This window comes from Falco punctatus (assembly GCF_963210335.1).
Source record: "Falco punctatus genome assembly, chromosome: 6".
In the NCBI taxonomy this organism is placed as follows: domain Eukaryota; kingdom Metazoa; phylum Chordata; class Aves; order Falconiformes; family Falconidae; genus Falco; species Falco punctatus.
The window spans coordinates 6,760,655-6,787,353 of NC_137585.1; the positions used below are offsets into that span (position 1 = coordinate 6,760,655).

Below are 26,699 nucleotides of genomic sequence, written 5' to 3' on the forward strand. Positions count from 1 at the left end.
CACCTTCCCCTTAGCTCCCCACACACCCACCCTAGTGCCTGGAGATGCATACCAGCCCCATCTCTTCTTGGCACCACCAGAGATATCCAGCTCTGACTGTATCCCCTTCTCCTCCGGAGGAGTGTTTAAACCAAGACCATTGGGCAAGGCTATTGAGGAAGCGGCAGACAGAGGAAGCCACTCTGTGCTTGAGGCATGGCTACGCTAAACAGCATCAAGGCAAAACATAAACAACACGGAGCAAATGGGTAAGAACAGAAACTCACTCAGTCTGGCAAAACAGCTAGCTGCTGCGAGGATGAAGCAAGGGATGGGGGACATGGGTCTCTTCTTTCCACGTGTCATTGCCATCCCATGCAGTGTGTCCTGGGGTGCCCAGGGAAGGATCCCATAAGCTGCTCAGAGGATGCAGTGGATGTGCAGCAGCGTATTCCTGTGGATGACAAGAGACATGATTGATGAAACCCTCAGAATTCCCTCTACTCTGCAGCCCTGCCTGGCTTCTCTCCCAAATTCCTAAACTCCCAGGGATTCACTGAGCCAGTAGCCTGGGGAGACTACACAAACTGATGCAAGCACTTCTCCAGACTCCACGGTTGTGAGTCTCCCAAGACATCCCATCCTCAGCCCTTGGTACAAACCTACATGTGTGCACATAGACACATACTGCCCTTCCCTCTTTCAGACTTGATGTGGTGAATGTCTTTACTGTGCCAGCAATGCTCCCCAGACAATTTTCAGGAGCAAAACGCAAACATTTCCAACGAAGTGTCACTGGGCCTATGTGCTAAGTGTTGCCACCCCTTCTTGGGTGTGTCTGGAGTATATTCTAGCTTGAACACAAAAGTAAACAAGTAGTATGAGTCCCGAGCTACGTGAGAGCAGAGGTGATCCCAGTTTCACAGCCTCTTCCTGAGATATTGGCCATGTTGCTACTGGGCATAACCATGTTTCAATCCAGATGGGACTCCTTAGGAGATATAAAAGTTTTTCAGGATGTCTCTGCAAGGAATTATTCTGAGGTGGAGGGGACACTTTTTCAGGAGAAAAGAAATGTCCCATTCTAAAACTGTTTAAATTCAGTTCAGCAAGCTGAGGGCAGATTACACTGATGTGGCGTAATACAACTTTATTCTAACTTAAGAACCTATTTTGACCTATGAAAAGGTTTCAGATTAACTGTTCTGCCTGAAACACACTGTCTATTTTGAGTTGAACTACCCTGTCTGGACAAACCACCAGGTTCATATTCAAAAGCATCAACAGTCTCCAAAAACCCTGAAGCCCAAAGCCACCCATCAGAACCCAGGTTGCTGCGAAGAGCTGCACGCTGCAGCAGCTCCCCTGGAGACACCGTCAGGAATGAATGCTAAAGCAGACGAGCCAGGTCAGGGGGATTAAAGATCTAAGTGGCTGCCCCAAGAGACACCTCGGATGTCAGACTGAATTCAGCTTCAGCCAAGGGCAAAGAGCTGAAGTCAAGAAAAGATGTCCCTCTATGGACATCATAATGCAGCTACAGGATTTTGAGCTCCTTCCAGCTGCAGCACTAAGAAGATGACCGGTGAGTCTCAAAGGCATTTCAGAATTGCTCCAGTGGCACGTCTACATTGGCAGGGGAGAAGCCCAAGACCAAACCAGCCATGGCGGCCAGCCCAAACAGCAGTTACATTGTCTGCTCCCCCTGCAGATACACAACAAGCTCATTAGCCACAGCCACCATCCTCAAGAGGACCAGGGCTCTGCAGATCAGTATCTCCTGCTTCCACCATGGTCGCTGCTCGAGCATGTCCTTTCCATCACCATCTTAGTCAAAAAGAGGGGACAAGTCCGTTCAAGCTAAAACTAAAACCTCCTAACTCCTGAAGTTATGCAAGTTATGAAGCTGAAGCAAGGAAACACAGCATTTGGGCAAATCTCAGCAATTACTTTGCTTGGCCTCTAGTGACAGCAAAGGTGCAAAAGTGCAATATAGGGCGATGCCCACAGCCAGCCTTGCTGAGATCCACATGGCAACAGTAAGAATCCAGCTAACTAGAGCTTGCAATCATCTCTGCAAATCGGTCTGTCCCTCTGACAGCAAAACAAGCTGTCCCCTTTCCCCCCACCACGCCCCAGAGCACTGCCTGGGGGAGAAGCGATGGAGGGGACATTCATATAAACTTGAGAAGAGATAAGAAAAGCTGCCTCTGAGCTGGCAGTTTCAAAAGGAAGCAATGCCTAGCAAAGCAGTCTGCAGCTGGAGCTCTGCAAACGCCACAAAGAGCATCTTTTTGTGGCACTTTGCAGGTCGATGTAAGCTCACTCAGCTGGCCTGCCAGCGGGCTCAAGGCAAGGGCAGCTCTTCCCTGGGAGTCACACAGTCCTGGTTAGCACGGCCACGAGGCCAACACGACAAGCCTTGCTGAGAGGCAAGGCAAATTAGCTCAAGCTTGGCACGGCCTGATGTGGCTTCCAGGCAGCCAAGGGCATGGACAGAGCTTGGCTGTGGGGCATCAAGCTGGGCATACTCTGAAGGCACCCAGCAAGATCAGCTAGACTCTTATTCCAGCTACTGCAGCCCACAGCCCCGTTACACATGAAAATCCGGTGTGGGTAACCTCTAGTGCCGAAGCAACAAGACAGCAACTTCCCTCCCATGCACCTCATCCTCCCTGGTACTCACTCTCCCCACCCGAGAAGACAGTCCCAACAATTTGAAGAGATTTGCCCGTCAACCAGCACATACCGTTGTACAAGATGCTTTAACGATTTGGAGACTAGCGGAGTTACTCAAGTTCATTTCCCCATGGAAGACAGCTACCAAAGCACCTTTGTTATGCCACAGCCATCTGGGGCAAACCACCACGGACCATGGCCAGAAAAGTGCCCGATGTCTGCCTGCAGCAGAACGCGCACCACCGACACCATCACTGGTGTGCAAGTTGATGTGCCACTAATTACACTCATCTGGAAATGACTTGGAGTCTATTTGGGCTAAGAAACACTTCACACCACAAGGCTTGCTGGAGACAGAGAGCCTTCCAACAAGGTAGAAGAAACATTTTTGGGGTAGGATTTAACGTCTTGCTCCTCCGTGCTGGAAGCCTACAGAGCAAGGCTGACTCATTCCCCCTATCTGGATGGGTTTGGCAGCAAGACGGAAAAATGTTGGATGGGAAAGAGTTGCTGCTTGGAGCCCATGCTGGGGGAGGGGGTAGGCAAAGACGTTCCCAACCAGACCTCCCTGCAGCTCTGCGTCGCACGGAGCCTCTGGCCAGAAGGGCAAAGCCAAAGGCGCAGAAATGTGTAACGGACCCTTCGTGAGCTAGGACCACCCAGGCACATCGATGCAACGACTAAACTGGCTGCCCCCAGGTCTGTAAAAAGGCGAAGGGTAATAGGTGGGGAGAAAAAAAGGGGAGATCAAAAAATTTGGCCACGGCACTGGGCAGGCTGAACGATATTGAGTAGAGACTGAGGAGAGAAGGTGTGTTGCAACAAGTGTACGGTACCTCCCCAAACCTCCAGGCAGAGTATGAGCTCTAAATAGGGACATGTGGCCATTTCTTTCACAGCTGAGCGAAGTACAAAAAAGTAAATGGCTAGCATAAAAATAATGAGGAAAATGAATGAAAACATCAATTCCAAAAGAACTATTAGGATCCAGGGCCAGATTTCGAAATTCTCAGCTTCCACAATTGAAACCAGATTTTCAAAAGCATTCAGTTCTTGACGTGCTGAGCTCTCCTGAATAGGCAACCAACTTATTTCGATGCCTAAATGGGAGCTGACCTCTTTTGAAAATGCTGCCCTTAAGCAGCCTGCAGTAGTGCAAAGCAAGGAACTTTATTAATCAGGCAGCTTTCGATCTGCCCAGCGTCCCTACAAGTACTGACAGAGCAGTCTGCACCAGAAAAGGCAGCAAAGGTGGGGAGTGGAGAAGGTCCCAGACCAGTGCAGACCAGTGGAGCCCTAGAAGTGCTCCAGCTGCCTTCCCAGAGGCAGTGGTCCTGGGCAGAGGGCTGCACTGGGAGCTGCTGGGCTGCTGTGTGACGGTGCCCTGCTCTGCTGCCTTCTCTCCCCGAGGCAGGTACAGCGTGAAATACCCTCTGGTTGCCAACAGTTCTGCAGCCACCAACACCGTCAGCCTCAACAGCTCCTGCTTAATTGCTATCTGGGAAAAGAAAGAGTTAAAAGTAATTTGAAGAGCTTCAAGGGGGCGGGGGGAGAGGGAAAACAAAAATTATTTGTTTATTTATTTTTAATTCTTTCCTGCCAGGTTAAAATAACAATTTCCTGTCGGTGGAGCTCCAAGTCCCTTTCAGACAGCCCAGTAAATCAAAGGAGGGGCCATTAGGAGAACAAAATTAACGAGAGCTTCACGAGATATCGAGGGGTGGTGGGGCTGTAAAATCTGGCGGCTCAGCTTCCCACCGCACACCTCAGGCCACCGAGGCCCCAGCTGTGCCACGGCGATGGAGGGCACCGCGAAGGGAGCCCAGCAAGAAAGAAAACCCAGAGGTGAAGATATAAAAGGGAAGAAAGGCGCACGCGTGTGCAGGGGTGTGTGTGATAAAACTCGAAAGGAAAAAGGGATCTGAATTAAGCACAGGCAGCGGGAGAGGTGTTTGCTGATTAGAAACTGAAGGTTTTACTGAGGAAATGCTGCTCACAGCCCCAAGCCCCCTCCTGCTTAACAAGGGCCAGCCAAGCAGCCCTTGTTACTGCCACGCTGGCTGTAATTTACAAGGCTCCCAAATAGGAACCAGCCTCTGCCCCCGCTGCAGGGCAGCATCCCCACCCCGCAGACCCCGGCCCAAGGCGCAGGCTGGGGAGAAGTGCAGAGGCAGATTGGGAGACAGGGAAAACTCGTCGATGCACACAAGGGCATTTTGGGGGTGTGTCAGGTGACTGGACCCTGAGTGCCTCTTCGTGCAGGGGAGGAACGGGGAAGGGGCTGCTCTGCACAAAGGCAAAGCTGCAGCAACTCAGGTCCAGCTACCAGCTGGGGACACCCTGGGTGACTCCGGAGAATTCACTGCAGCTGGTCTCTGTTTCCAACAGGTCAAGTAGGGACAATGATACTCCCAGTGTTCTGTTTTATACATTGAGACTTAAGCTCTTCAGAAAAAAGCAATGTCTTACACAGTACAGTGTGCTAATTTTACTTGTAATCGTTAGTTTTTAATACAGGTCAGTATTTTTTTCTATTGTTCCATACAGCTTAAAGCACTGGAAAAAGAAAATGTTAAAGAGAAAACAGCCACAGTACCCCTTTGCTTTACAAATGAGGGAACCCGAGGACTCGATGAGGAAGCCAGCCTGGCCCAAGGTTATACAGAAAAGCAGTGGCAGGGCTGGAAATCAAAAGCTCTCTGACGGGAACCTCCATCCCATCAGGCAAGTTGGTCTTTGATCCCGAAAAAAGCCGCCATACAAGGGCATAGTCCTCTAGCTGAAAACATACTGTCCAGTTGACACACCTGAACGGGTCAGCTGCAAAGTCCCCTGCATGATTCCTGGGCATGGAGGGCAAACCTGGGCATCCCTGACCGTTTCTCCCTAAACCATCAAGCAGTAACACCCCCCGAGGGCAAAATTAAACCCTATCAACCCCCATCCCCACTCCAAAGTATTCATTTCACACCATTAAGTTATACTCGCTCTCTCTGAAAGGGTTTGGAAAGGGAGAGGTTTGCAGCAGGGGAGAAGCTTCCCCCACCACATGACAACATGGGAAGCCAGCGGGGATGGGGGTGCGGATGCTGTAGGGAGAGGCAGGATCCCGACCGGGAAGCAGGTGGTGTCTGTCAGGAGGGGGCAGGGAGAGGCAGCACCCAGCATTACACCCCACCTTTGAAGTCAAGGAGGTAGCACAGTGTATGGGCAAACAGGGATAAAAGCTCGCCTGCTTCCCTCTGAAGCTCCTGACTTTCGAGTGCCTTAGCTCTGTTAACATAGCCCTCGATTAACTGTGTGAGGAGGTGTGTGTGTCGTGTCGTCCCCCCCCCCCCCCCCCGCCCATTTTTTAAAAGTGATTAGGCAAAAAAAGACTCTCTTTCTGGCTACTTGTGAGCTCAGCAAGTCCATCAAAAAGCCACAACATAATAAGCCTAGGATAAATTCGTGCTTATAGCTGGGAGAAGGAAAATACCCAGAGCAAAACCTGGCACAGCACCACCACCATGCAGATGAGCGAGTTCACTTGCAAACTACAAACTGTGCTTGGGCACTGAGTGACCCTAAAAAAACCCCAAAGACCTTCTCCAAGCAAGTCCTCAGCAATTCAGTGGCGACAGACACCTCTCTAAAAAATAAACTAAAGTCACAGATAAACCAGCTTTTTCCTTGAACAGAACTGCTCATACAAACCAAACCAGCAATGAACTAAACAAAACATGCAGCAAACTTTGTGACTTTTTTTTGTCTTCCTCAAGATGCAGCCACTGCCCTGGGCAGCTCCTTTCCACAACAGCCTGGGGTATCACCAGGGAGGCAACTGGGCATGCTGGCTTCGAATCAGCAATAGGATGCAAAGCGACTTTTGCTTGCACCCCTGAAGACCCAACGCCTGCAGTTTCTGGCACCTCTCCATCCAACAGCTCCTCTGAAATGAGCACCACTTTCCAGCTGGCACTGATCAGGCAGACTTCGTTGAGCCCCAGTGAACCCCTCCATGTTGGCATTTCATCAGCAAGCGAGCATGAGGTCTCTTGAAGATCAAAATGCCACCCTCATGCCAGCCATGGGCTCCTCGGTGGCACCACAGTGGTGGCACCACAGCCAGTGCATCTTGTCTCGGGCGATGCCTGCAGCATGGTGGTCCCAGGGTGGCTGGACCCGCCAGCCTGAGACAGTCCTGCTGCGGGCGGGCCAGGGATGTGAGGATGGCCTTGCCCTGCAGGATACGCCTCCCTTTTCCACAGCTACCAAGAGAGGAGCCCTGTGCTAAAACAGTGCGCACACTGGCTTTCGCTGCCCCTTGGCATGCCCCAAAAACAGCTCCAGCCCTTGAAAAGACAAGGCTAAAGCATAAGAAAGAAAGAAAACCCGCGTCCTTTCTTCAATATCGTGCTCCCCCCATGCCCTAGACACTTAATTTCCCTCCTTCCCCCCCGGCTTCCCCCTCCATTCTGAGTAAATTCAATTTGACAACCCTGCTAATTGGATAAACGCTGCTCCCTACGCTCCTTTAAGGCTGCCCGCTTTTCTCTCCTTGTTTTTGGAGGGCGATTGTGGCTGTTCTTTAACATGAATTCCATCTGCTTTATTTCTCCTCTGCCCATTCAAGACCCCTTCTTCTGAATATGTATGAGGGGCTGCGCCCCCCCCACCCCCTTTCTCCTCCATCCCACCTCCCTCCCTCATCACCCCCCCCCACCCCCCCCTTCTCCCTGCCCTCTCCCATTGCCCAGGACAATAACCCCCCAAATGCCCCCTTCTCCCACCCCAGCCCTTTTTGCTTTAGATAAACACAGGCAGTGTCAAGTGTGAGGAGGGGGGGGGAAGGATGGGGTTCAACTGCCAGTCAAGCCTCGGGCCCTCAATGAAGCCCGGAGGCCTACCCTAATCTGCTGCATGCTTGCCATATGGGAGCTGTGTTGCCCTGGGAAACACTAACAGGCAGAACGGAGCTTAATAGAGTCCATATTCATTGTAATGCAGTGAAATGGCTCGAGGGACTATTGCCCCTTGGGTCTGTTTTCATTCTTCTGTTCCCCCTCTTTCTTTTCTCTCTCTCTCTCTCTCTCTTTTTTTTAATAAATTTTTTTCCTCCCCTCCTTCTCCCCCTCCCTTTTTTTTTTTTTCCTCTTTTTTTTTTTTTTCTTTCTGCCTTTCAAAAGGACCAGGTCCCTGGAGAGCTCTAATCTGGAGAGGCTGGGGGCTCCCCGAAGGGCTGGCCGGCCAGTGGGGCAGGAGCGGGAAGGGGGAAGGGAGAGGTTGGAGGTGGCTAAGGAGGCGAAGGAGAGGTGGAGGGCAAGAGGAAAGTAGCAACTAATAAGCATGCAGCCGGCCAGCTGTCAAGATGCTGACAATGCTGCTTTGGGTGCAAAGAGCCCGACAGCCAGCGCTGGCACAGAGGCTGGTGCAGGGTCCTCCCAGGGAAGCGCTTGCCTCCCCTAAGAGCCTCCATCCTCCTCTGCTGAAGGCGGCACAAGCCACAAAAAAAAAAAAAAAAAGGGCGCAGATGGAGCGTGCTGCACAGCCTCTTCAGAAACAAAGTGTACCTAGGAAACAGATGTTGTTGCTGCAACAAGCCCAGTGCTGCTGGCTGCTCTCTGGCTCCTTTTTCCAAGCATGCGAGGTGGGAAAGTGGCCCTGCAGCAGCCGCCAGGGCTGCCCCTGCGGCTGGAACTGGATGCCTCTCCGATCAAAACCTTTCAGTCCAACCTCAGTCCCAACCTGGGAGTGCTGCCACAGCTCTGGACTAACTTTTCCTCTGCATTCCCCATCCTTCTCATCCTTGATCCACCTGTAAACACTCCAGCCTCCCAGCTAACACCTTAAGAAGCTGAGAACTTCCAAAGCGAATGTGCATCTGCAGCACTTGCCAAGGGGTGCAGGCTGTGCACCCAGGAGGTTGAATATCAAGTGTCAGAGAATCAGCAAAATTGCTGGTATTGAGGTCCTGCGAGACCCTGACTAAGTGTACACAGGCTTGCAGCTCAACCTACTCTTATGCCAAAGTTGGTGTCAGGAGAAAGGGTCAGGACACCCTTGGAAAACCACATCAATGTAGCCACACACTTGTGGAGATCAATTACCTACTCTGGAGCGTTTTCAGTTTGCCCAACATCTGCTACAAACTCAGCTCATGGTGCAGCAAGGAAGTCTGACCTGTCTGAGGCTTTGCAACGTTGCATCTTCAGTGAGAAACACTTCAGAGGAGGTGGCAAGAAAGGGGTCACCCACAGACACAAGTGTGATGTGAAAACACACCTTGAGTCTTACAAGCAGGTGATTTACTGCCCTGTATTACTTGCCCGAAGCATCCTATCTCTTACCACATGAAAACAATACCCGCTTTAGCATTCACATCACAACTAAAGCCAGATCAACGTCAATGCGGTCAGAGCTGCAGACAGATGCCGTACTAAACAAGAGAGTGAAAACCATTCCCTGTCCTAGAGACTTCACACTAGCTAGAAGAGTGAGTTACTTGAGGATGTTTGATACAAGCAGTAACAAAATTTATTTATCTACACCTTTTCCTGTTTGGACAGAGAGGCAAAGCATGTAGCAAGGAACTGGGAACGAGGGAGAGCATGCACCTGGGTAAGGAAAGCCCAGGGGATGGCTCCGCTGGGGCCTGATGCTGTGGTACCCACAGGATGGGCAGTGAGCACCGGGCAATGCTGCTGGCTCTGGTCTGGGCTCCACTGCACCGAATCCCACACCAACGCGAGCCTGGTGTCAGGCTGCTCCCCTCCCTGTCAGCGACTGCAGTGGAGGAGAGTGCCGGGAGGGATGGGCAGTTCCCACCAGGAGCCGTCATCATCATCGCACAGGCACAGATGTGCCTGTGGCTAGTTTACATTAGTCAGGGCACTGCTTTTGTTTTTCCCTTCTCACCCTTTCCAAACAAAAAAACACCAAAAACTTGCAGTCTGAGGTTGAGGCTTTAATCGCCTCTTGGGTTAGGGAGAGGTCAGAGAGGAGGCAGGCCCAACAGACACAGGGAAAGCGATGCCAGGCAAAAGCCACCAAAGGAAAGTGGGGAATAAATGTGGCAGGAAGGAAAAGGCAGGAAAATTAAATGGAGAGGAAGGGGTCACGGAAGAAGGAGAAATGGCAGAGTTGGGATTTTGGGTTATTTCCTTACGCTGTGTTTGTCCCCACTGCCCCAGGGACTGGACAGGCAAGGAACAGGCAATGCCATGGCTCACTTGCCACGTGTGCACCCAGGCTCAAGTCCTTGCCCTGCCTTCCTCAGAGCAGGGGCTGTCACCTGAGCGCGCCGCATCTCCAGCAAATTTCTCTCTCCACTTTGTTTAAATGTGGGTTACTCAGGATAGCAGGAAAACCACTCCTGCTCTCACTAGGAACTCCATCCTGCTCTAAGACAAAAGTTTAATCAATAGATGCACTTCCATAGTGCGCTCTGGTCCTTTTCCACAGGGAGAGCAGGATGCTTTCCTCCGAAGCTGTTTTTGCTCAGCTGTGGTCTGTGTTGCTTCCCCCAGCAGCTCTTGGGGAGCATGCACCCCCATCCAACCTTCACCCCCCAACAACAGGACACCGCCACGCTGACCAGAACAAGCATTCCACCACTGATGTGGCAGCAACACTATAAACCCCACATCCTCAGCTACCTAATATCATCCTATGGCCTCTTCGCTGTTGGACTAGTGGCCAGGAACAGCTCCCAGGGAAGGAGGACCACAAATCATGGCAAAGGTGTGACACGGAGCTGCCCTGAGGAGACCCACCTCTCTTTTATTGTCTCTGTCATGTGACGGGGTCAGGCTTGCAAGAGGACAGACACTAAGTATCACAGCATCCATTCATGCTGGTAACGACCAGATGAAAGACTTGTGTCTCTGAAAGCAGAACCTGGATAATATAAGCCACAGCACAGAGGAGTGGTACACCAGACAAACACCACTAGTCAGCATCTGCATGAAGCACCGTAAGAACGCCCAGGGAGCAGGGAGTGTTTCAGGGTGTCTGTCAACTACGGCCACCTCCAACCCGGGTCTCGGAAGCTCTTGTTTGCGGACGGAATCACAAGCCAGAGAGACAGCAGCTATGGGTACTTTTGGAGAGCAGCCCACTTCTTTATATGCTTCAACACGAACCTACCTCTAAGTACCAAATTAAAAAAAAATAATAAAAAAAATCTTTGTCTAGAAACAATAGAAAAATCTTGTCCATGTCCAATTAGGAACAATGAAACACACACAAAAAAAAACCCCAAACCAGAAAAACCCCAAAAAGCTGCCAGTGACACTGTTAAGTCCTCCTTGGGGGAAGCTACAATGGAGAAATTTTCCTGCTGGAGCAGAGCAAAGACTTGGGTAGCTTTCCTAGCTTTTGAGCCTTCTTCCAGTGTGTATTTAAAAAGCAGGGGTGCCTACAACTGGCAGTAAAAATCAGACCAAGCTTATGTTAAATACAAGCCAGTGGCACAGCAGAAATAACCTGCTGAAACAAAGCATCCAGAAGATCATAACAGAGGACTCGATTCTGCCGCCTCCAAAATCAGCCTGATCTTTGCCATGACTTCAATGGGAGCAGGCCCAGAAACTGCATTAACAAGCGCAAGGCTAGTTTAACACAGTTGACATCAAAATCCAGAAGAGCATACAAAAGAGACAGGACAAAGTACTCGCCAGTAACGTCAATACAAAGTTTAATCCCCAGATGGCTGGCTTTAGAGACATCCCCATCACCACCATAAAGAGAAACTGCCTTCTAGTTTGCACTCCTTTCAGCAATGACTTGTTGCTGGGATGCAAAAGAGCACAAGCCCATTTTTCTTGTCCTTTGAAGATGGTATTTAAAAGTTGGGCCTTTTTTCCCCCCCCCTTCTTTTTCACAAATTTGGAAATAAATAGGCGTTTTTACTCTCCATAGCTGTCACTTAAATGCTTTTCACTAACAATAATCATTTTGGTTATGGGAGCAGGTCAAAAGCCTCTAGGACTCTCTGCTGGGACAGCTTTCCCCTGGAAGATGTGTCACTACTCCAAAAAACACAAGAGGAAGCTCAAGGCCAGCAAAACAAAGGGACAGAAATGACTGCTCATAGAAAATGCTCCAGGCGGTGCCAAATGCATAGGTGGGGTGTGGGGGCTCAGCACCAAGTGCCATCAATCCGGATGGGCTGAGCCATGGCCCTCATTTGTGCTGCAACCAGTAGCCACCACACTGCTCCAAAATCCCACAGGGCCCACCCAGAGGTAAAAAATGATGGGGGATACACTCGCAGCAGGGACTTTGGAGGGTGACAGAGTTTCCCTGACCCAGAGGTGAAGAGGAGACTGTTGCATCTCTTGGGCTTTTTTAAAGATTGTGTCTGCACGTCATTTTCCCCATTTATCATCCCAGCAATAAACAGGCCTCTCCAAAAACGACGGTCCAGTTGAGGACAGCAGCCCAAACGTGGGCAGGAGATGGAGCAAGACCTCGCATCACCCTGCAGAGACGGGCAGGGCCAGCACCTGGTTTTTCCCTCTCGGCAAGGGGATGGTCCACAACAAAAGGATGGCAAAACGCTGCTGCCCCAGAGCCTGGGGAGAGAGGCTCACCTGCCTGTGCCCTGGCCAGCCACGAGGACATGCTGGCAAGAGCCACGGCCAGTGCCTGCCAGGCAGCAGCGCCTGCACTGACGGGCCTCAGCACAGACCCGTCACCAGCTCCCTGCTCTTCACCCTTGCCCATTTACACTTGCACCTGTGTTGAGAGCGTGAGCACGGAGCCGGAGGCACCTCCCCAGGCCCTTCACACAATCAGGACCAGCAGCAATTCCAGCTGCAAAGTTTGCTTTCCTTGACACACAGTTTACTTTGTCCATTCCCCCGCATCCCGCCCCTGCCACTTACCCCTCACTCCAAAAAGGCTCTCTCAAACAGGCTTAAGCTTTAAACAAATAAGGGCTTGGCAAGCAGCAGCCTGCTCCTGTTTCCCCACCACCACCCCTGCTCTCCCCCCGCCGCCTCCACCTCTGAGCCGTGGCGCAAGCGGAGCTGGAGAGCGCTGTGCAGGCATAGAAAACAAACACGTGGAGCAGAGCCAGCTGTGAAGTTGGATTTGGCATACGCTGTTTGCAAAAGGAATAAAAGCACATGGGAGCAGGGGGAAGGGGAGAAGGGGGGTAGGGTAGGGAGCTAGGGGTGCCTTGGCCTCAAAGGGAGAGCACGGCTCCGTTACAAAGCCCTGGCGCACGCCTGCGGGATGGTCTGTATGTATGGATGCCGATCTTGTGCCCTGCATGGATGCGGAGGGGAGAGACAGGCCTACAGCAACATTCCCTAAGCTATCTGGCATCACGCTTCCCCACCCCTTTCCTAGCAAGCCGGACTGTTTTTGCACATGCTTGCCCTCCCTTCCAGGCAAAATTAGCGTGTTTGATGCAACACATGAAAAATAAATACACTTTTACCTCCTGGGGCTTGCAGTTCTCCCCCTTTCTTTCTTAGGGTTTCTTTTCTTATTCCCCATGCACACTGTTCTCCAGGGCCCGACAGTGCAGGAAACCGTGACACAACTTCCCCATCACCTTGGCTGATATTACGTATGTTGAGGGCACAAATTCACACCAGTCCTCCTCCTCTTCATCTTTTACTTGTTTATTTCTGCCTCCTGCCTCTCAAGGACTCCTTTCTGGAAGGGTTTCAAACGAAACATCCCTCCTCTGACACCCAAGCTCCCAGTGGATGTCAGCTCAGGTATTAATCTGCCCTTACCAGTCTGGTCTAGCCATGGGAACGGCATTTGCAGGCTTTAGGAATGTCTCACCTATGACCTTACATCAACACTGGATCTATGCAGATTTTCCTCCATCTCCCTCCTCTCCAAGTCATCTCCAAGTGAAACGAAACAGCAGCCCATGCATTTTGCCTGGTTTGGGGTAGAATCCAGCCATTTGACGTGGTTTGCTTGTGGTTTCCACCCGAAACCATAAACCAGCCCAGGTTTGCTTGGAAGGTCTTCAGCTGTGTTTGGAGGCAGGAAGAAAAGCAGCAGTGTCCTACCTGGTCTTGGCCCTCATCCAAAACAGGCCAGCAGCTGGACAGATTAACAGCCCAGTCTGACCACCCAACCACCTGCAGACACACTTTCACCAGTCTCACTGCCACCCCTGAAACACAGCAAGATCGTTGCCCTCTCTGGGCTGGCTGTGAACACCTGTCCCTCAGCACCAATCCAAACCACCAAACCGACAACAAGAGACAGTATTTGGGTATCGCTCTTCCTGTGAGCTACATTATGGGCTCCTGACTGCAGCCAAGGAAGGTAACTTACCTTGGAGAAATCTTGCAATTGTCTTTTTGGTTTTGGGTGGAATTTAATAGGGTGCCAAAAAAATAAAGCCATGGATCACCGCAAATACAGCGTTGCTCCAAACCAATCAACCTACTCCAATCTCTTTCCTTTTGGGGGCAAATTAGGTACTGCAAGACCAAAAGGGAGAGAAACTCGTAGTCATGGAAGTTATGACACTACATTTCTGGAATTGCTGTTTCATCTATTGAACAAAACATACCCCTACCTTGCGTCTCAGCTTCTCAGGTTGCAAAAACAGGAATGGCAAACCCCAGCTGGTACAAGCAGTAACCAGATGAACGTGAGTCAGACAATTTCACATTCTCAGATGAAAGGTGCTAGGCAGGTATGCAGCCTTATTATCTGTACTGCTTCCTGGTAGCCCCAGGATTTCTGGATGAGTAAAATACAGATGTCAGCATCCTGAGGATACAGCCTCAGTAACTGAACCAAGCAGGGAGGGGCAGGCTGATTACAACAAGGGGAAAAAATATGAATTCGCACCACACAAAATATTGTGGTTAAGGGAGACAGCAACCAAGAGATTATTGACATCAGAGAACAGGATAATTCAGTGGAGTTTGTCAGACAAAACCTTCTGTAATCAGAGACTCCAGGGAAAGTGTTTGTCAAGCAAACATTCAAACATGCAGCTGCCAAGAACTAAGTAAACAAAGAAGGATAAGCAGCAGAGTCAATGTGGCACTATTTGCAAATGCCCCATGATCAGCTGTCACAGGCCAACTGAGCCCATCAGCAGGCACTATGAACCAAGGGGTTGTGCTATTACAGGAAGACCCACCACCAGGCTGGATGAACAAGGAGCGATTCACACCTTCAAAATATTTTCATCCAGCACACTATTTGCAGACCTGGGTAGGTGTGGGTACAGCGGACACTTTTCTGCACCACATGCGTATAAATGCAACCACCTGGGCAAGTGAAATGAAGCCAAACTCCAGGCTGAAGGGAATCCTCCAAGACAACGAGCGATACCCAACAGCTAATCGTATCACTGACTTATTTTTAGTCCTGCTTTACCTAGAAGCCTGTGGTGGCAGTTATTGTGCTTATGAGGAGCCAAAGATCCCGGCCAAACCCACTCAGATCTAAGGGCAAGTCAGCTGATCCCAGCCCTGAAACCAGGAGTGCTTGGTGGCACTGAGCAAGCAAAGGGAAACATTTGCCTTCTGCTTCCCACCCAAGTGCCTCTCCGTTGGTCAGTGCTTCCCACCCCTGCTCTGCAAGACTGCTGAAAAGGGTACGTGGATGACTTACGGGGTCCAAGAAAAGGGATCAAAAATGTGTGGGTTCAGACATGCTGTGCATGTCATGCACATGAAATTTCCAACCAGGTCTACTGACCTCCATGGGAAAGCATTCAAGAGCGCACGTCAAAAACTAAAGCTGAAACCCATCACAGGCAATCCTGCACACAAATCTTTTGCCCACATGCCCCTGTTTTTCCTCACCTCATCCTGACAAGTGACACCAGAGTGGTATTACATTAATTTGCTCCACATCAGAGCTCTTGGCTGTCTAGAAAGCAGTGCGTGAGACACAAGGCATGTTTCAAGACGAGCACTGGATGCATCACTTCTCTAGGAGTCACTGGCCATTGATGCACCCACAGTGGTGCTACTACAACCACCCCTTGGCATGTCTGCAGCCAGCTGCCCTCTGTACAAGTGATCAAAATTTCACACATTGCAGCCAAAGCTGCTGGGAAGAAGTTTGTGGTCTCCAGCCCAAAGTTACCAACACCCTCTGTGGAGCTGAAGACTGTGTTTATTGTTCAGGAGGTTCACGGGGGGATTAGAAAAGCTGTCATCCTCCTAACTAGAGAAAAGGGACTGCAAGGGATCAGAGCGCCAGAGACACTGCTGGTCCTCACAAAACAAGGGCTTGCAGGTTTATTTGTGGTCAACAGTGACTCTGCATGAGTTTACACAAGGGACTTTATGCATTTTATGCATACAGCATTGGTCCCCTCCAGCTGTAAGGGAAGAGGGTGATCTTCCCAGGAGAACCCCATCCAGCCTGAAGGGGCTAGACCTCCATACCAACAAACAGCCCAGCGCCACAGACCAAAACCCTTGGGTTTTTTAATCAGGAGGTATACGACCTCCTCTGGAGTCCTGATACAAGTGTCCAAGTATTTACAACCTTAAAGAGATACTAATGAAGAGATATTTACTTTAACTTCCCTTTCTCTGCTCCCCTCCTGGATGATCACCCTCAGTTTGCTACTGTGCAACATCCCTGGGGCAATTAAATCAGCAGCCTACACAACATGCAATATTTATGGCCCAAGGCAGTCACAAATAGAGCAGTACATGCCTGCGGAGGTTTTACACTCCCCACACCTTCCGACAACACAATTTTCTCGCACAGGAGGCTGGCTCAAAACAGAGAGGAAGAACTGGCGCTGTGACCTCCGAACAGTCCCCAGCACAACCACGAGCAGTGCAGGGCTCCTTTGGCCAAAGGACAAGGTGTTTCCCAAGCATCTTGTACATCACGAGGCAACAGTAGTCCCCGACTTCAACAGGAACAGCTGAAACAGAGTTCAGCAGCATCCCAAATCCCACCAGGAGCTTCTGGAAGGGCAGGAAACAGCACAGCAGTCCTGATCCCTGTAAGGAACATGCTGATTTTTTTTTTTTTCCAGAGGCAACTGCACTAGTTCTGGACCTTCACTGATAAACAAGCATAGATTCCTCATCCACTCGTTACGGTTTCCAACAAGGACCTCAGACTGTTGTTAGCATTTAGTCCCAGCAGCAGACTTTGGTTTGAGACCATTCAGGTCACCTGGGCCACATAACAGAACACAGCCGTATTTCAGGTCCAGGGCTTTGGTGCTTCCCTGCACGGCAGAAGTGGGATGACAAAGGGTTAAACCTGGTATAACCTCAAAAATCACTCTTTGCTTTCCAACGCAAGAACATCTTTGGCAGGGTCCCCATCTGGGAAACGACATCCCGTCGTCCCTCCTCACTTCCCCCTCTTCTCCCCCTGAACTCAGAACAAAGCACTGCACTGCCCAACATGCTCCTCCACTGGTTTCATCTTGGTCCAAACGCTTCTTGCGTTTCAACTCCTGCCAAAAAGAAATGCATTTAAAAAAAAAAAAAGGCATGTGTGGGGCAGGGGGAGAGGAAGGAGAGAGAGTAGAGGGAAGTCATTAAAATGGAATCTTGATTAGCTACCAGTGGTGGAAAAAGGAAGCAGTGGGGAGAGGACATTTTTCTCTTGTGATATGTCATCTTCAAGCTGAAGTAGACCCAGAGGAGACAAGACTCCTGCACACCATTCTCTACCTAGGACCAAACCTAACTCGCTCTACCTTTCCAGTCCACCATGCGCCATCCCACCATAGTGTGAAGAGGCATCCTCTTCCTCAGCACTGTTCCCTGCCAGTCACTGCACGCATTACTCACCACCCCCATTGCTGCAGCCCTCCCAGCGTTCCCTCATCCCGACCTGAGCCCCCGCGGGCAGAGGGCTGGAGGACACAGCACGCTGACCTGCCCTTGCTGGCCTTTCCGCCTTCGATACCAAACACAAAGGCTTGGCCATTGCAAATCCATAGGGAATCCTGGAGGAAATGAGCCTGGAGGAGAGGGCTTGTGCGTGCTCTATGGATAAGCTGGATGGGCCAAATGAAGAGCCCCAGACTGACTCTATCTCCCAGAGACACCTTCCAGACCGGGGTGGGTGGGGAATATAAAAAAAAATAATCACATTGGCTAAAGAAGGATTTAAAAGCAAAAAACCAAACCAAAACAAAACAAAAAAAACAAAAAACACACCACCAGTCCGTTTTGGAGAGTCTGTAATAGCTGAACCCAGGGAGACACAGAGGATGTTTTTTTGTTCCCTCAGTACAAAAGCCCTTGGTTTCCTTTCCTCCTCGTTCCAGCATTTCCCCATCAGGGGTGTCAGAGACAGTTCAAGGCCTCCCAGCAGCGCAGACAAAATTGGGTCTTGGTGCCCTGAGGACAAGCGGCTGGGGGGGACACGTACAGGAACTGGGGAGATTTGGGGAGCCCTGAAGAGCTGGGCAAGCTGAGCCTGCTGCCTCTGGAGGGTGGCTAAAGGGTCACCCCTCCAGCATCCCTGCAGCTTGCCACAGGCCAGTGCTTCCCTCCAGGGTTTGGCTTCCCAAGGTGTGACTTTGGCTCACGGGCTGCAGGGCTATGCCATTTTGATTCCCCAGGGCTTCTTTGTGCTATAGCTGGCGCTCTGCAGCATGTCAACGACAGGGAGAGATTAACTCCTTTAAGTATCTCATTACTGTTATATTTTTAAACACAGCTGGTTGAAAATTTTTCGACAAAGCCATAAATAAATAAATACTTCAAGGAAATTTCCTGCGATTTAAAAAGTTTACCTACTGGTCTAGCCTTTATCAGACAGTATGCTTTCTCCAGTATGCATAAGCTCCACTTGCTTTCACTTTCTCTCCTATAAGGACCAAATCCATTGAACCATCAATACAATTTCAAGATTTCACTGCCTGTACTGTTTGAGATTTTAACAACCACTCCGCTGACCGATAGAGCAATCGTATATTCTATTTCGTCCCACCTGATGACCTTTCATTTTCCTTGTAAACAGTGATACCACCTCCCAAAACCCAAAGATCCAGACACTGAAAACATATCTCCCAACTCTGTCTGCAAAATACTTCTTTTCCTGCTCCTCAGGGAAGAGACAAGAGAACACAGCCAACTGCTACTCTGATCGGCTTTCCTCCCTTGCAGACCATCCTGCATCTTACCAGCTCCTAGTCAACTTAGTTTAGAAAGCAATCAGTTTCTACAGCTGTAGTCAACATTCAAAAATCACCATCTGTCATGACATACTATATAAAATAAACAAGAAAGACAACACCACCCACCACCCTCTCTTAACAATCCGTTAAGGAAAGCAAACAGTCACCCACTTCTGAAGAAGCCTGATACGGGAGGCAGCATTTCTCTTTTAGCCCATCCCTGCCTGCCAGTGGCAGACAAAGCCTCTTCAGCAGCATCTGTACAAGACACTACCATTACGTAAATAGCAAATAATGTCTCGGGCACAGCTGAGAAAAGGGGCTTCAAGTGTGAGGCTCTCCACGTGGAGAAGTGCTTGCCCCCAAGAAGCTGCCTTCCTATAGTACTTCTCATTTTACCAAGATGGTGCCCATTTAAACCCCCTTCACCTCATAAGAGATGCCTTGGAGCTCCCAGCCTCCTCACCCAAATGCTGACTCGCTCCTTGTAGCCCAAAAAAGGAAACAGATTCATGACCAAATCGCTTCCAGTACTTTTTTTTCCAGGCTATTGTTATGTGACTGCATTTGGAAGTAAGGGAGAAAAACAAATACATGACTGTGGTCAGTGTCTGTCCTAGAATATGGGAAGAAAAAAAAAACACAAAACAAAACAAAAAAACCAACAACCAACCCCCAAACCCAATCCTTGCTTTATATGTTTAGTCATTTTTGGAGAAAGCTGTAAGCAGTAAAGAGACGAAGAAGAAACGACATCAGCCCCTGGGCCTTGGGGGATGACAACAGGAGAAGCAGAACAGAAGTGAATCTATTCTCCATCTATTAACGTGCATTTTTCAGCCCAAGAAATTCTTAAAAGCCTCAGCAACACTCTAAGCCAAGAAGTCTACTTCTTCCTCTGCTGCAAAGGACTAAGATGCTTTTTGTACCATGAGTTGCTTTACCAATTTAGAAAGTCTTTTTCACACAAAAAATCACCTTTGCTTGAAAGACACCAGTAGGCATTCCACAGAAAAGATCAGATCATCCTCTACTAAGACTCACCCAGCAGTAGTCTGCAAGAACACAGCAAACCTCTGACATTTTCTTGCTTGTCTACCAGGAAAAAAAATAATTTAAAACTCTTTGGATCTTCCAAAGATCCTTACATTACTGTCCAGTAAAGGAACATAAGGAGTATTCGATTCTCTTATTTTAAAGAGGCTCCTTTAAGACCTTAGTATTAGGTACTCTACAAAGCCACAATAAAAAGACATCCTCTGCCTCAAGGACATTTATCTCTAATTGCTTACAAAGACTGTCAACACTTTCTTTGAGGAGGGAAGTCTGTGACTGTCCCATAGCACTAAATACCCCTGAAAAAAAAACCTTTCACTATTCAGTGCAAAGTCATCTGTAGACGAGCTAAGTCAGTACCTACCCTCCATATTATGTTAAATACTGTCACTTGCTACAGGCCACAAATGCAATATTAGAAACGGAAATGAATATGGACTTCCCCCCCTCCCTGTAGCAACTGGGAAAACTCAGCTATATAAGGGAAATACAATCTTAGAATTGCCAATAGGGGAATTATTGACCATTTCTTAATTTGGAAAATACCATAAACTCTTTTAGGATGAAAAATACTCCTCAGCTTTGAGGCAATGCTGCTCCATGGTTTTAAATCCAGCTGTGCAGCTGGCACACTCTGCCCTGCGATGGGTAAAGCAAGCTGTTCTCACACAGTCACATCCACAACACGCTGCAGGATTTAATAGTCCCTCATGAAAGAGATAAGCTATATAAACATAAACCGTAACAATGGGACAAAAAGCAGCTTCCAGAATTCCCTCTGCAAGCCCAACAGGGAAACAACAATAACTTGCCTCTGCATTTCTCGCCAGCTGAAATCTGTCTGTTCCTACACTTCGCTGATAACAAACATCTGTTGGGACCATCCTTCCCCATACAAGAGGGGAACACATCCATTGCAGCTTCAAGGCTCTGGACAACCTCTGCTGTAAAAGCCACAGATAAACCTCTGCTGGTCTTACGTACCTACAAAAGCATTACATGGAAAATGATTTTTTTTTTTTCTTCAGCTCCCAAGTAGTTAAGGAGACCTTCAGAAAAAACACAAGGAGCCTCTGGTGGAGGCAATCTCTTGAGGTCCGTAACAGATGTGCCTTTCTACGGATCTTTATTCTAGGGTCTGCCTTCCCTATCCTTATCTAGCACCAACTTTACTCATATATTTCTTCAGCAGAAAGCTCTAGAAGCCCAACGTGGCAGGTTCCCAGGTAAAGCTGTCAACCTGTGGCTTATTAACAGCTCACTGAGGTTTTTTGGCCAGGTGCCTTGCACACACTGGCACCTTGGTGCATGCCATGTCCACTGGCCCAACTCAGTTGCTTCTTTGGCTGCCTGTAAGGAGACAGGTCAACACAAAACCCTCCCAGTTTGCAAAGGGCTGTGAGATTGCAAACATTGGCAGAAACGTGAAAATGTTGCTTTTGAACCCCCAAGCCCCAATCCACCAGCCAGGGGGAAAGAAGGGCAGGAGAGACATGGCTCTCCTTTCAAGGAGGGTATTTCTCCAGAATAACCTCTGGGGAAGCAGCAGCCCTGCCTGCAACTGCAGGCAGCCACCCTGCCCGGGCAAGGGCTCCCCGAACCCGCTCCAACACGCCGGCGCCCTGCACTTGCCCCAGGTCAGCGAGGGCTGGGAGCACCTCTCCGGCAGCGGGCTGATGCCTGGGGAAGCACCCCTAGTTGTTCCTTATCAGCCTCCCCCAAAACAAGTAAGGGCAGGGACATTCAGGATGTGGCCCAACAAGCCTTTCTCAGCCCCGGCAACTGCTGTTGGCGGCACAAGGACCTCAGGCAGAGGAGGGGAAATTAAAAACAGAAAATGGGGAGAAAGGGGGGTATGAGGGCCTGGCGGCAGCCCCTGCATCCCTTGGGAGGCAGCACACATGAGGGGAACAGGGGCACGCTAGCAGCCTCAGCTGCAATCCTGTTCTCCCCTCCCCACTGTGGGGTCTCAGGCAAAAAAAAGCTTCCCTGATGAAACCAAGAGGGATGTGTGTGCCAGAAGTGAGGATGAGATTATTTTCCCCAAGCATGAGGAGGGATGGGTGGCACAAACCCATCTTTTGACACCTTCTCCATCCCACGCCCTGCCTAATTCAGCTAGACAGAAACGAAGGCAACAGTTATGTTGATGTCTCCTTGCAGTCTTTCATGCACAAGGGGTGACCTGGGACCAATAGAGAAGGAAAAGCCAAAACTGTGCAGCTGTCTAGCATCTCCCACCACTCTTTCACTCCCAAGGCACTGACTGAGCCAGGAAGGAACTGTAAGGCCCCAAGCACCTCATCTAAGATCTTGTCTGTACTCAAATTACGTGGCTTGCAGAGGGAATATCAAACCCACTTGCAAAATGGAGGAGTCCTGCTTCAGATAGCCTTTTCCTGACAGCAGAGCAAGAAGCCGTATCTTCATCCAGCCACAAAGAGCTCCTGGCAACACAGTGCCATTAAAACCAATATGTTTCAAAGCTTTCCTTTAAGCAAAAAGCCCCTGACAGCAGTTCAAGCTGTTATTTGGGCAGCAGCAGGGCATAGCCACAAGCAGCCCCCAGGAGTTTGCCCACAGCTTTTTGCAAACGAACAGGTGCCAGAAGAGGATGCATATGCATTCCCACCTGTTCCCCAAAATAGTGCTGTTAAGTCAGACAAAAAAGGAAGGGTGAAGAAACTTGCCCAGGTTTCACTGAAACAATCCTATTCCCTTGAGAGATAGCTCCCAATTACCCCATCAAGCTAGGTTTTGTTCGTGTTCTGCCATTGGTGTCCACACAGCTGCTCCATCCTGGGCTACCTGTGCCTGCAGGGGTTGGGTTAGCATTCAGGTACCCCTGTGTGCCCCCAGTCACATGCTCAACATGGCCTGCAGGTCTCAGGAAGAGCAGCTCTTTGTAACCCTGCTGCTCCTCAGCCCTCTCCCTGCAGCTCCCTACAGCACGAGGTACCTCTGTCCTGACCACAGAGAGCTAAGCAACATCTCTTGCACCTGGGCCACAGCGCAAGCCACAGACTTGGCCTTAGCAGCATGTTAGAGTGCCAGCTTGCGCGCCGAAAGCCAGTGCCTCCAGAGCAGGAGCACAGTCCCAGGCCCCCTGAGAGAGAAGGCACACAATATTTACGTAATGAGATTGTTTTGCTTGAGATTGCATGCTGCAAGCAAACCACTTTTATTACACTGGCTCTCTGCTCTCCCAGCTATCTTTCAAAGCATGACGCCGCAACTGAAAACTAGCTGACAGGAGAAAATTTCCTTTCCTTCCCCTTCAGCCATGCGCTCTTGCTTTCCACCTGCTGCTCCCCCAGTGCCCCAGCAGACCTCCTACTCAGCTGCCTTCTGAAGACAGGCAGGAGTTTCAGCTCTGCCAGACCGGCTGCCCGCCCCAGTGCGAGGCACACCACAGCGGCAAGATGCTACTGACACCACCTGCAGCTCCAAGCGCCCCATTTGGGCAACCAGTTACTGGAGCACATGAAGGCATATCACTTTTTATTGACTTGTGTGAGCTGAGGGCTAAGGAAGACGACACTTTGCTATGGGACAACTCTTAGCTTCGAGACAGGCAGCTCTCAGACAAGCCCTAGAGATGCTCAGCTCTGACCTCCTCTTCTGAAGGGATGGGCAAGGCGGAGGATGGAGCACAGGACGAGGTATCAGGCAACGCGGGGTCTGTACTAAGCTCCAGTCCTGACCTGCTGAGTCACTCCAAGGCACAGGTGTCATTTTTCATGCTCTGTTTTTACCTCCTGTTCTGCATTTGTCCTGCTGCTTAGAACGGGGATGTTGGAACCATCTCTCATTACAAGTTAGCATGGTATCTAACATAGCTGGGTCCCAGCCTCGGTTAAAACCTGTAGATACAACTATAATCCAAATAATAATTTTGGTTTTGGAATACAGTGATGGGGAAGATGGCATGACAGGCCTTTCTCAGGCCTTCATCCAGAGAGTCAATATTAAGAAAGCTCTACTTATCTTCAATGCTGGAGCTATGCAAAAACTGGGTTATGTTCACATTTTTGTGGCTGCTGAAACTTTTGCTTGTTTGCTTGGTCACTAGTTTGGGAAACTTTTTTAAAGGTGGTTCTTTGAAGTGGCTCAGAGGTTAGGGATGTCCAAAGTTATCCCAGGGGAGACAGATTATAGGGTAGAGTGTAGGTCAGGCATCAACGATAAACACAGCTTGCCACATTGCTCCTGACGTTGTTCTCTTTGTGCTCCTTTTCTCTCCTCCCCAGATCTGCAGTCCAGGCAATTGTGAGGAAAACTGGACAACCGTACATTTATCAAGTATGTTCCTGCCTAACCTGCTACATGATGTAAACAGTTGACCCTTGCTCTCACAAAAGACAACAGGTTTCAATCAGCAGGATCCCACGGCTCGTGCTGCGTATTTGCGTACCAGGCAAGTACAGCCAGCTCTCATTAGTAAACCGGAGACTGGCCTATGAGATACAGGGCGGGCTCCTCTTGCTGTAGCCATGTAAACAATACTGCTTTCCCTTAATAATTCCCCAAATTGGCCGCTCCCCTCTCAAGGGGGAAGCAGGGTCAGCAAGCACACACCCAGGCTGCCGCAGCTCCAGCTCCATGTGTTGGTACTGACCGCCCTTTCTCAGCATCTGTCATCGAGCTAATGGGCCACATGGTCACTGAGCACCGTTGACCATGATCCTGCGACCTTCTCCCTCTCTGCTGGCTGGGCAGCCATCTCTGGCAGGGCCTGGAGCTGGGGTGTCAATGTCCAGAGCTGCAAGGTCCTCAAGAGCAACTAGCCCTTGTGCTGCCTTGGACTGTCTCTATAGCATTACAGAAGTGCTCAGGCACAAGCTGGAACGCAACCAGGAGCTCTGCTCCTCACCTGCTGGGAAGCAAAGACCCTTTCCCTTCAGTCCAGCTCCAGACACCCCAAAAGCAACATCAGAGCTAATGGAACAGTGATGACGGACACATCCAGAGCAGCTCGCATGCCTCTGAGGAGACCTCCATGCTCCAGCTTCTCACAGCCCTGTCTTATCCATCATACAAGCCTCCAGGTCCAGAGATGGCTGACAGCTACAAGCCAGATACCTATACACCCCTCAGCTCGCCAAGCAGGGCAAGTCCCCACAGGGACTTAAAAGCTAGTAGGTATCAAGCCTTCCTCCTGCCAGGGTCCCGTGGTCTAGCTGGCCATGCCACACAGCTCCAGAAAGAGCCAGTGATGAGGTGCTCCTCGTTGGATTCAGACCCCATTACAGCTGGATAATTGGGCCATCTTGCTTTCCTTCTGCCCACAGGTTCTGGCTTAGAAGCTGCACTTCAACTGCTTGCAAGCAAAGATGTGCCTGATAGCCACTTTTGAAATAAACAGTCCACTTCCAGGCAGGAGTAGGTGGTCAGGACTAATTTGGGCAGCTGTTAACATTGGTGACAGCAGGACCATACCACAGACCTGCCAAATGTGACTTTGTGCTTAAAATTGAGGGGAGAGCTGTCTGGTCTCTCAGTGCACAAGTCTCATTGACTCTCCACCACATCATTAAAGTCACTCCAGGTGTTTTTGAAAAATCCCACCCAGCATGGTTTTGAAAACATCTCTTGATGCCGGGACTCAAACCCACCCCTTCAATCTGACACTGCTTGGGTTTGTTAAACAAGCAGCTTTCTTCTAGGGGGAAGAAAAATAAAAATCACATTCCCATCACCATTCAGGGGGCCCAAAGGAATCCCTCACTGACAGCGGCAGGCTCTAAAGAAGCAGGGCCAGCTAGTCCTTTTTACCACCCACAGCTGAGGAATGTGCAACCAAGCACCACCTTCCTGCCCCAGAGGGGACTGCCATCCAGCGGAGGGCTGGAGCGACAAGAACGCTCCCCACGTCAGCTACAGCTCAGGGAGCAACTTGGGACAGAAGGCACTAGATGAAATAAACTATTATTCAGCATCCAGAGTACTATTGGCTTCCAAATAATTGTCTATTTGTGTGCGTGCATGCACAAGAATCCTCGCTCCATGGTCTTTGCCAGCATATTCCCAGCGCTGCGACTCTCCAGGGACAAGGCCCATACTTGTATTCAGTCTCAGCTTTGGATCTCAAACACTAAGGTTTCAGATTTTGTTTTAAAAAACATTTTCTCTGGCAACTGGGCTGTTAATGGATTTGATGTTTTTACTCTCGCCTCCTCCCTACCTTTAAAAGCTTGGCACCAAAGGGCTTCTTTGAAGATAAGGCCAAATTTGCAATTTAAGGGGAGGAACTTCATAAAGCTAGACGTGAAGGGACGGGGTGGGGAGGGGGGGGCATGGACCAACTCAGGAGCCACTTTGCCTGTTGAGATGTACGCTATACAGTACATAGGATTACAATGGCCTCTCTGTACCACCGCTGGCTGGAGCCATAAATTCACTGCAGCTGCAGTGCTACTACCTACGCTTCACTCCCCAAGGGTCACGCTCAGAGAGGGGCTTCTCTACAGCCGCACCCCAAGCCTACCCTCCAAACCAAAAGCGTCACGAAGCCCTTACAGAGCTCACATCCACCCAGCACGATGTCCCTAAAGGCAACCGCAGGAGCCGCCCATTAGGGCTGCCAATGCCACAGGAGGCTCTCTGCTGAAACCAACCATGGTACTTATCCCAGAGGTTTTGGAAGAGCCAGCAAACCTCTGGTCTCTCCTGATCTCCAGCAGACCCTTTCCCAACACCACAAGGAGGCAGGGAAGTGCCACTTACAGGTTTTTGCAGGTGGAGAGCAACCTGCCCCAACCTGAGGGGAAATCTGCAAGCAGCGGGGAACCAAACCCAGCTCTCCTCACATCCCAGGCTTGCGCCCAACAACACTGGCATCACTAAGCGAGGGGGCTGCTCTACCTAAAAGTACCAGGATAAATCACAGTGA

General features: G+C 50.0%; 1 protein-coding gene across 5 annotated transcripts in view; it reads right to left on the reverse strand.

The window, feature by feature from the left end:
• The window catches only part of BOC (BOC cell adhesion associated, oncogene regulated), a 60,040-nt gene that overhangs the window by 24,377 nt on the left and 8,964 nt on the right, over positions 1-26,699 (reverse strand). For all 5 annotated transcript variants that reach the window (XM_080393593.1, XM_080393592.1, XM_080393596.1 and 2 more), the window contains one exon: positions 267-433. In XM_080393593.1, the coding sequence (XP_080249719.1) occupies positions 267-351 (85 nt within the window). In that variant the 5' untranslated portion in view covers positions 352-433. The remainder of the gene's footprint in view (positions 1-266; positions 434-26,699) is intronic.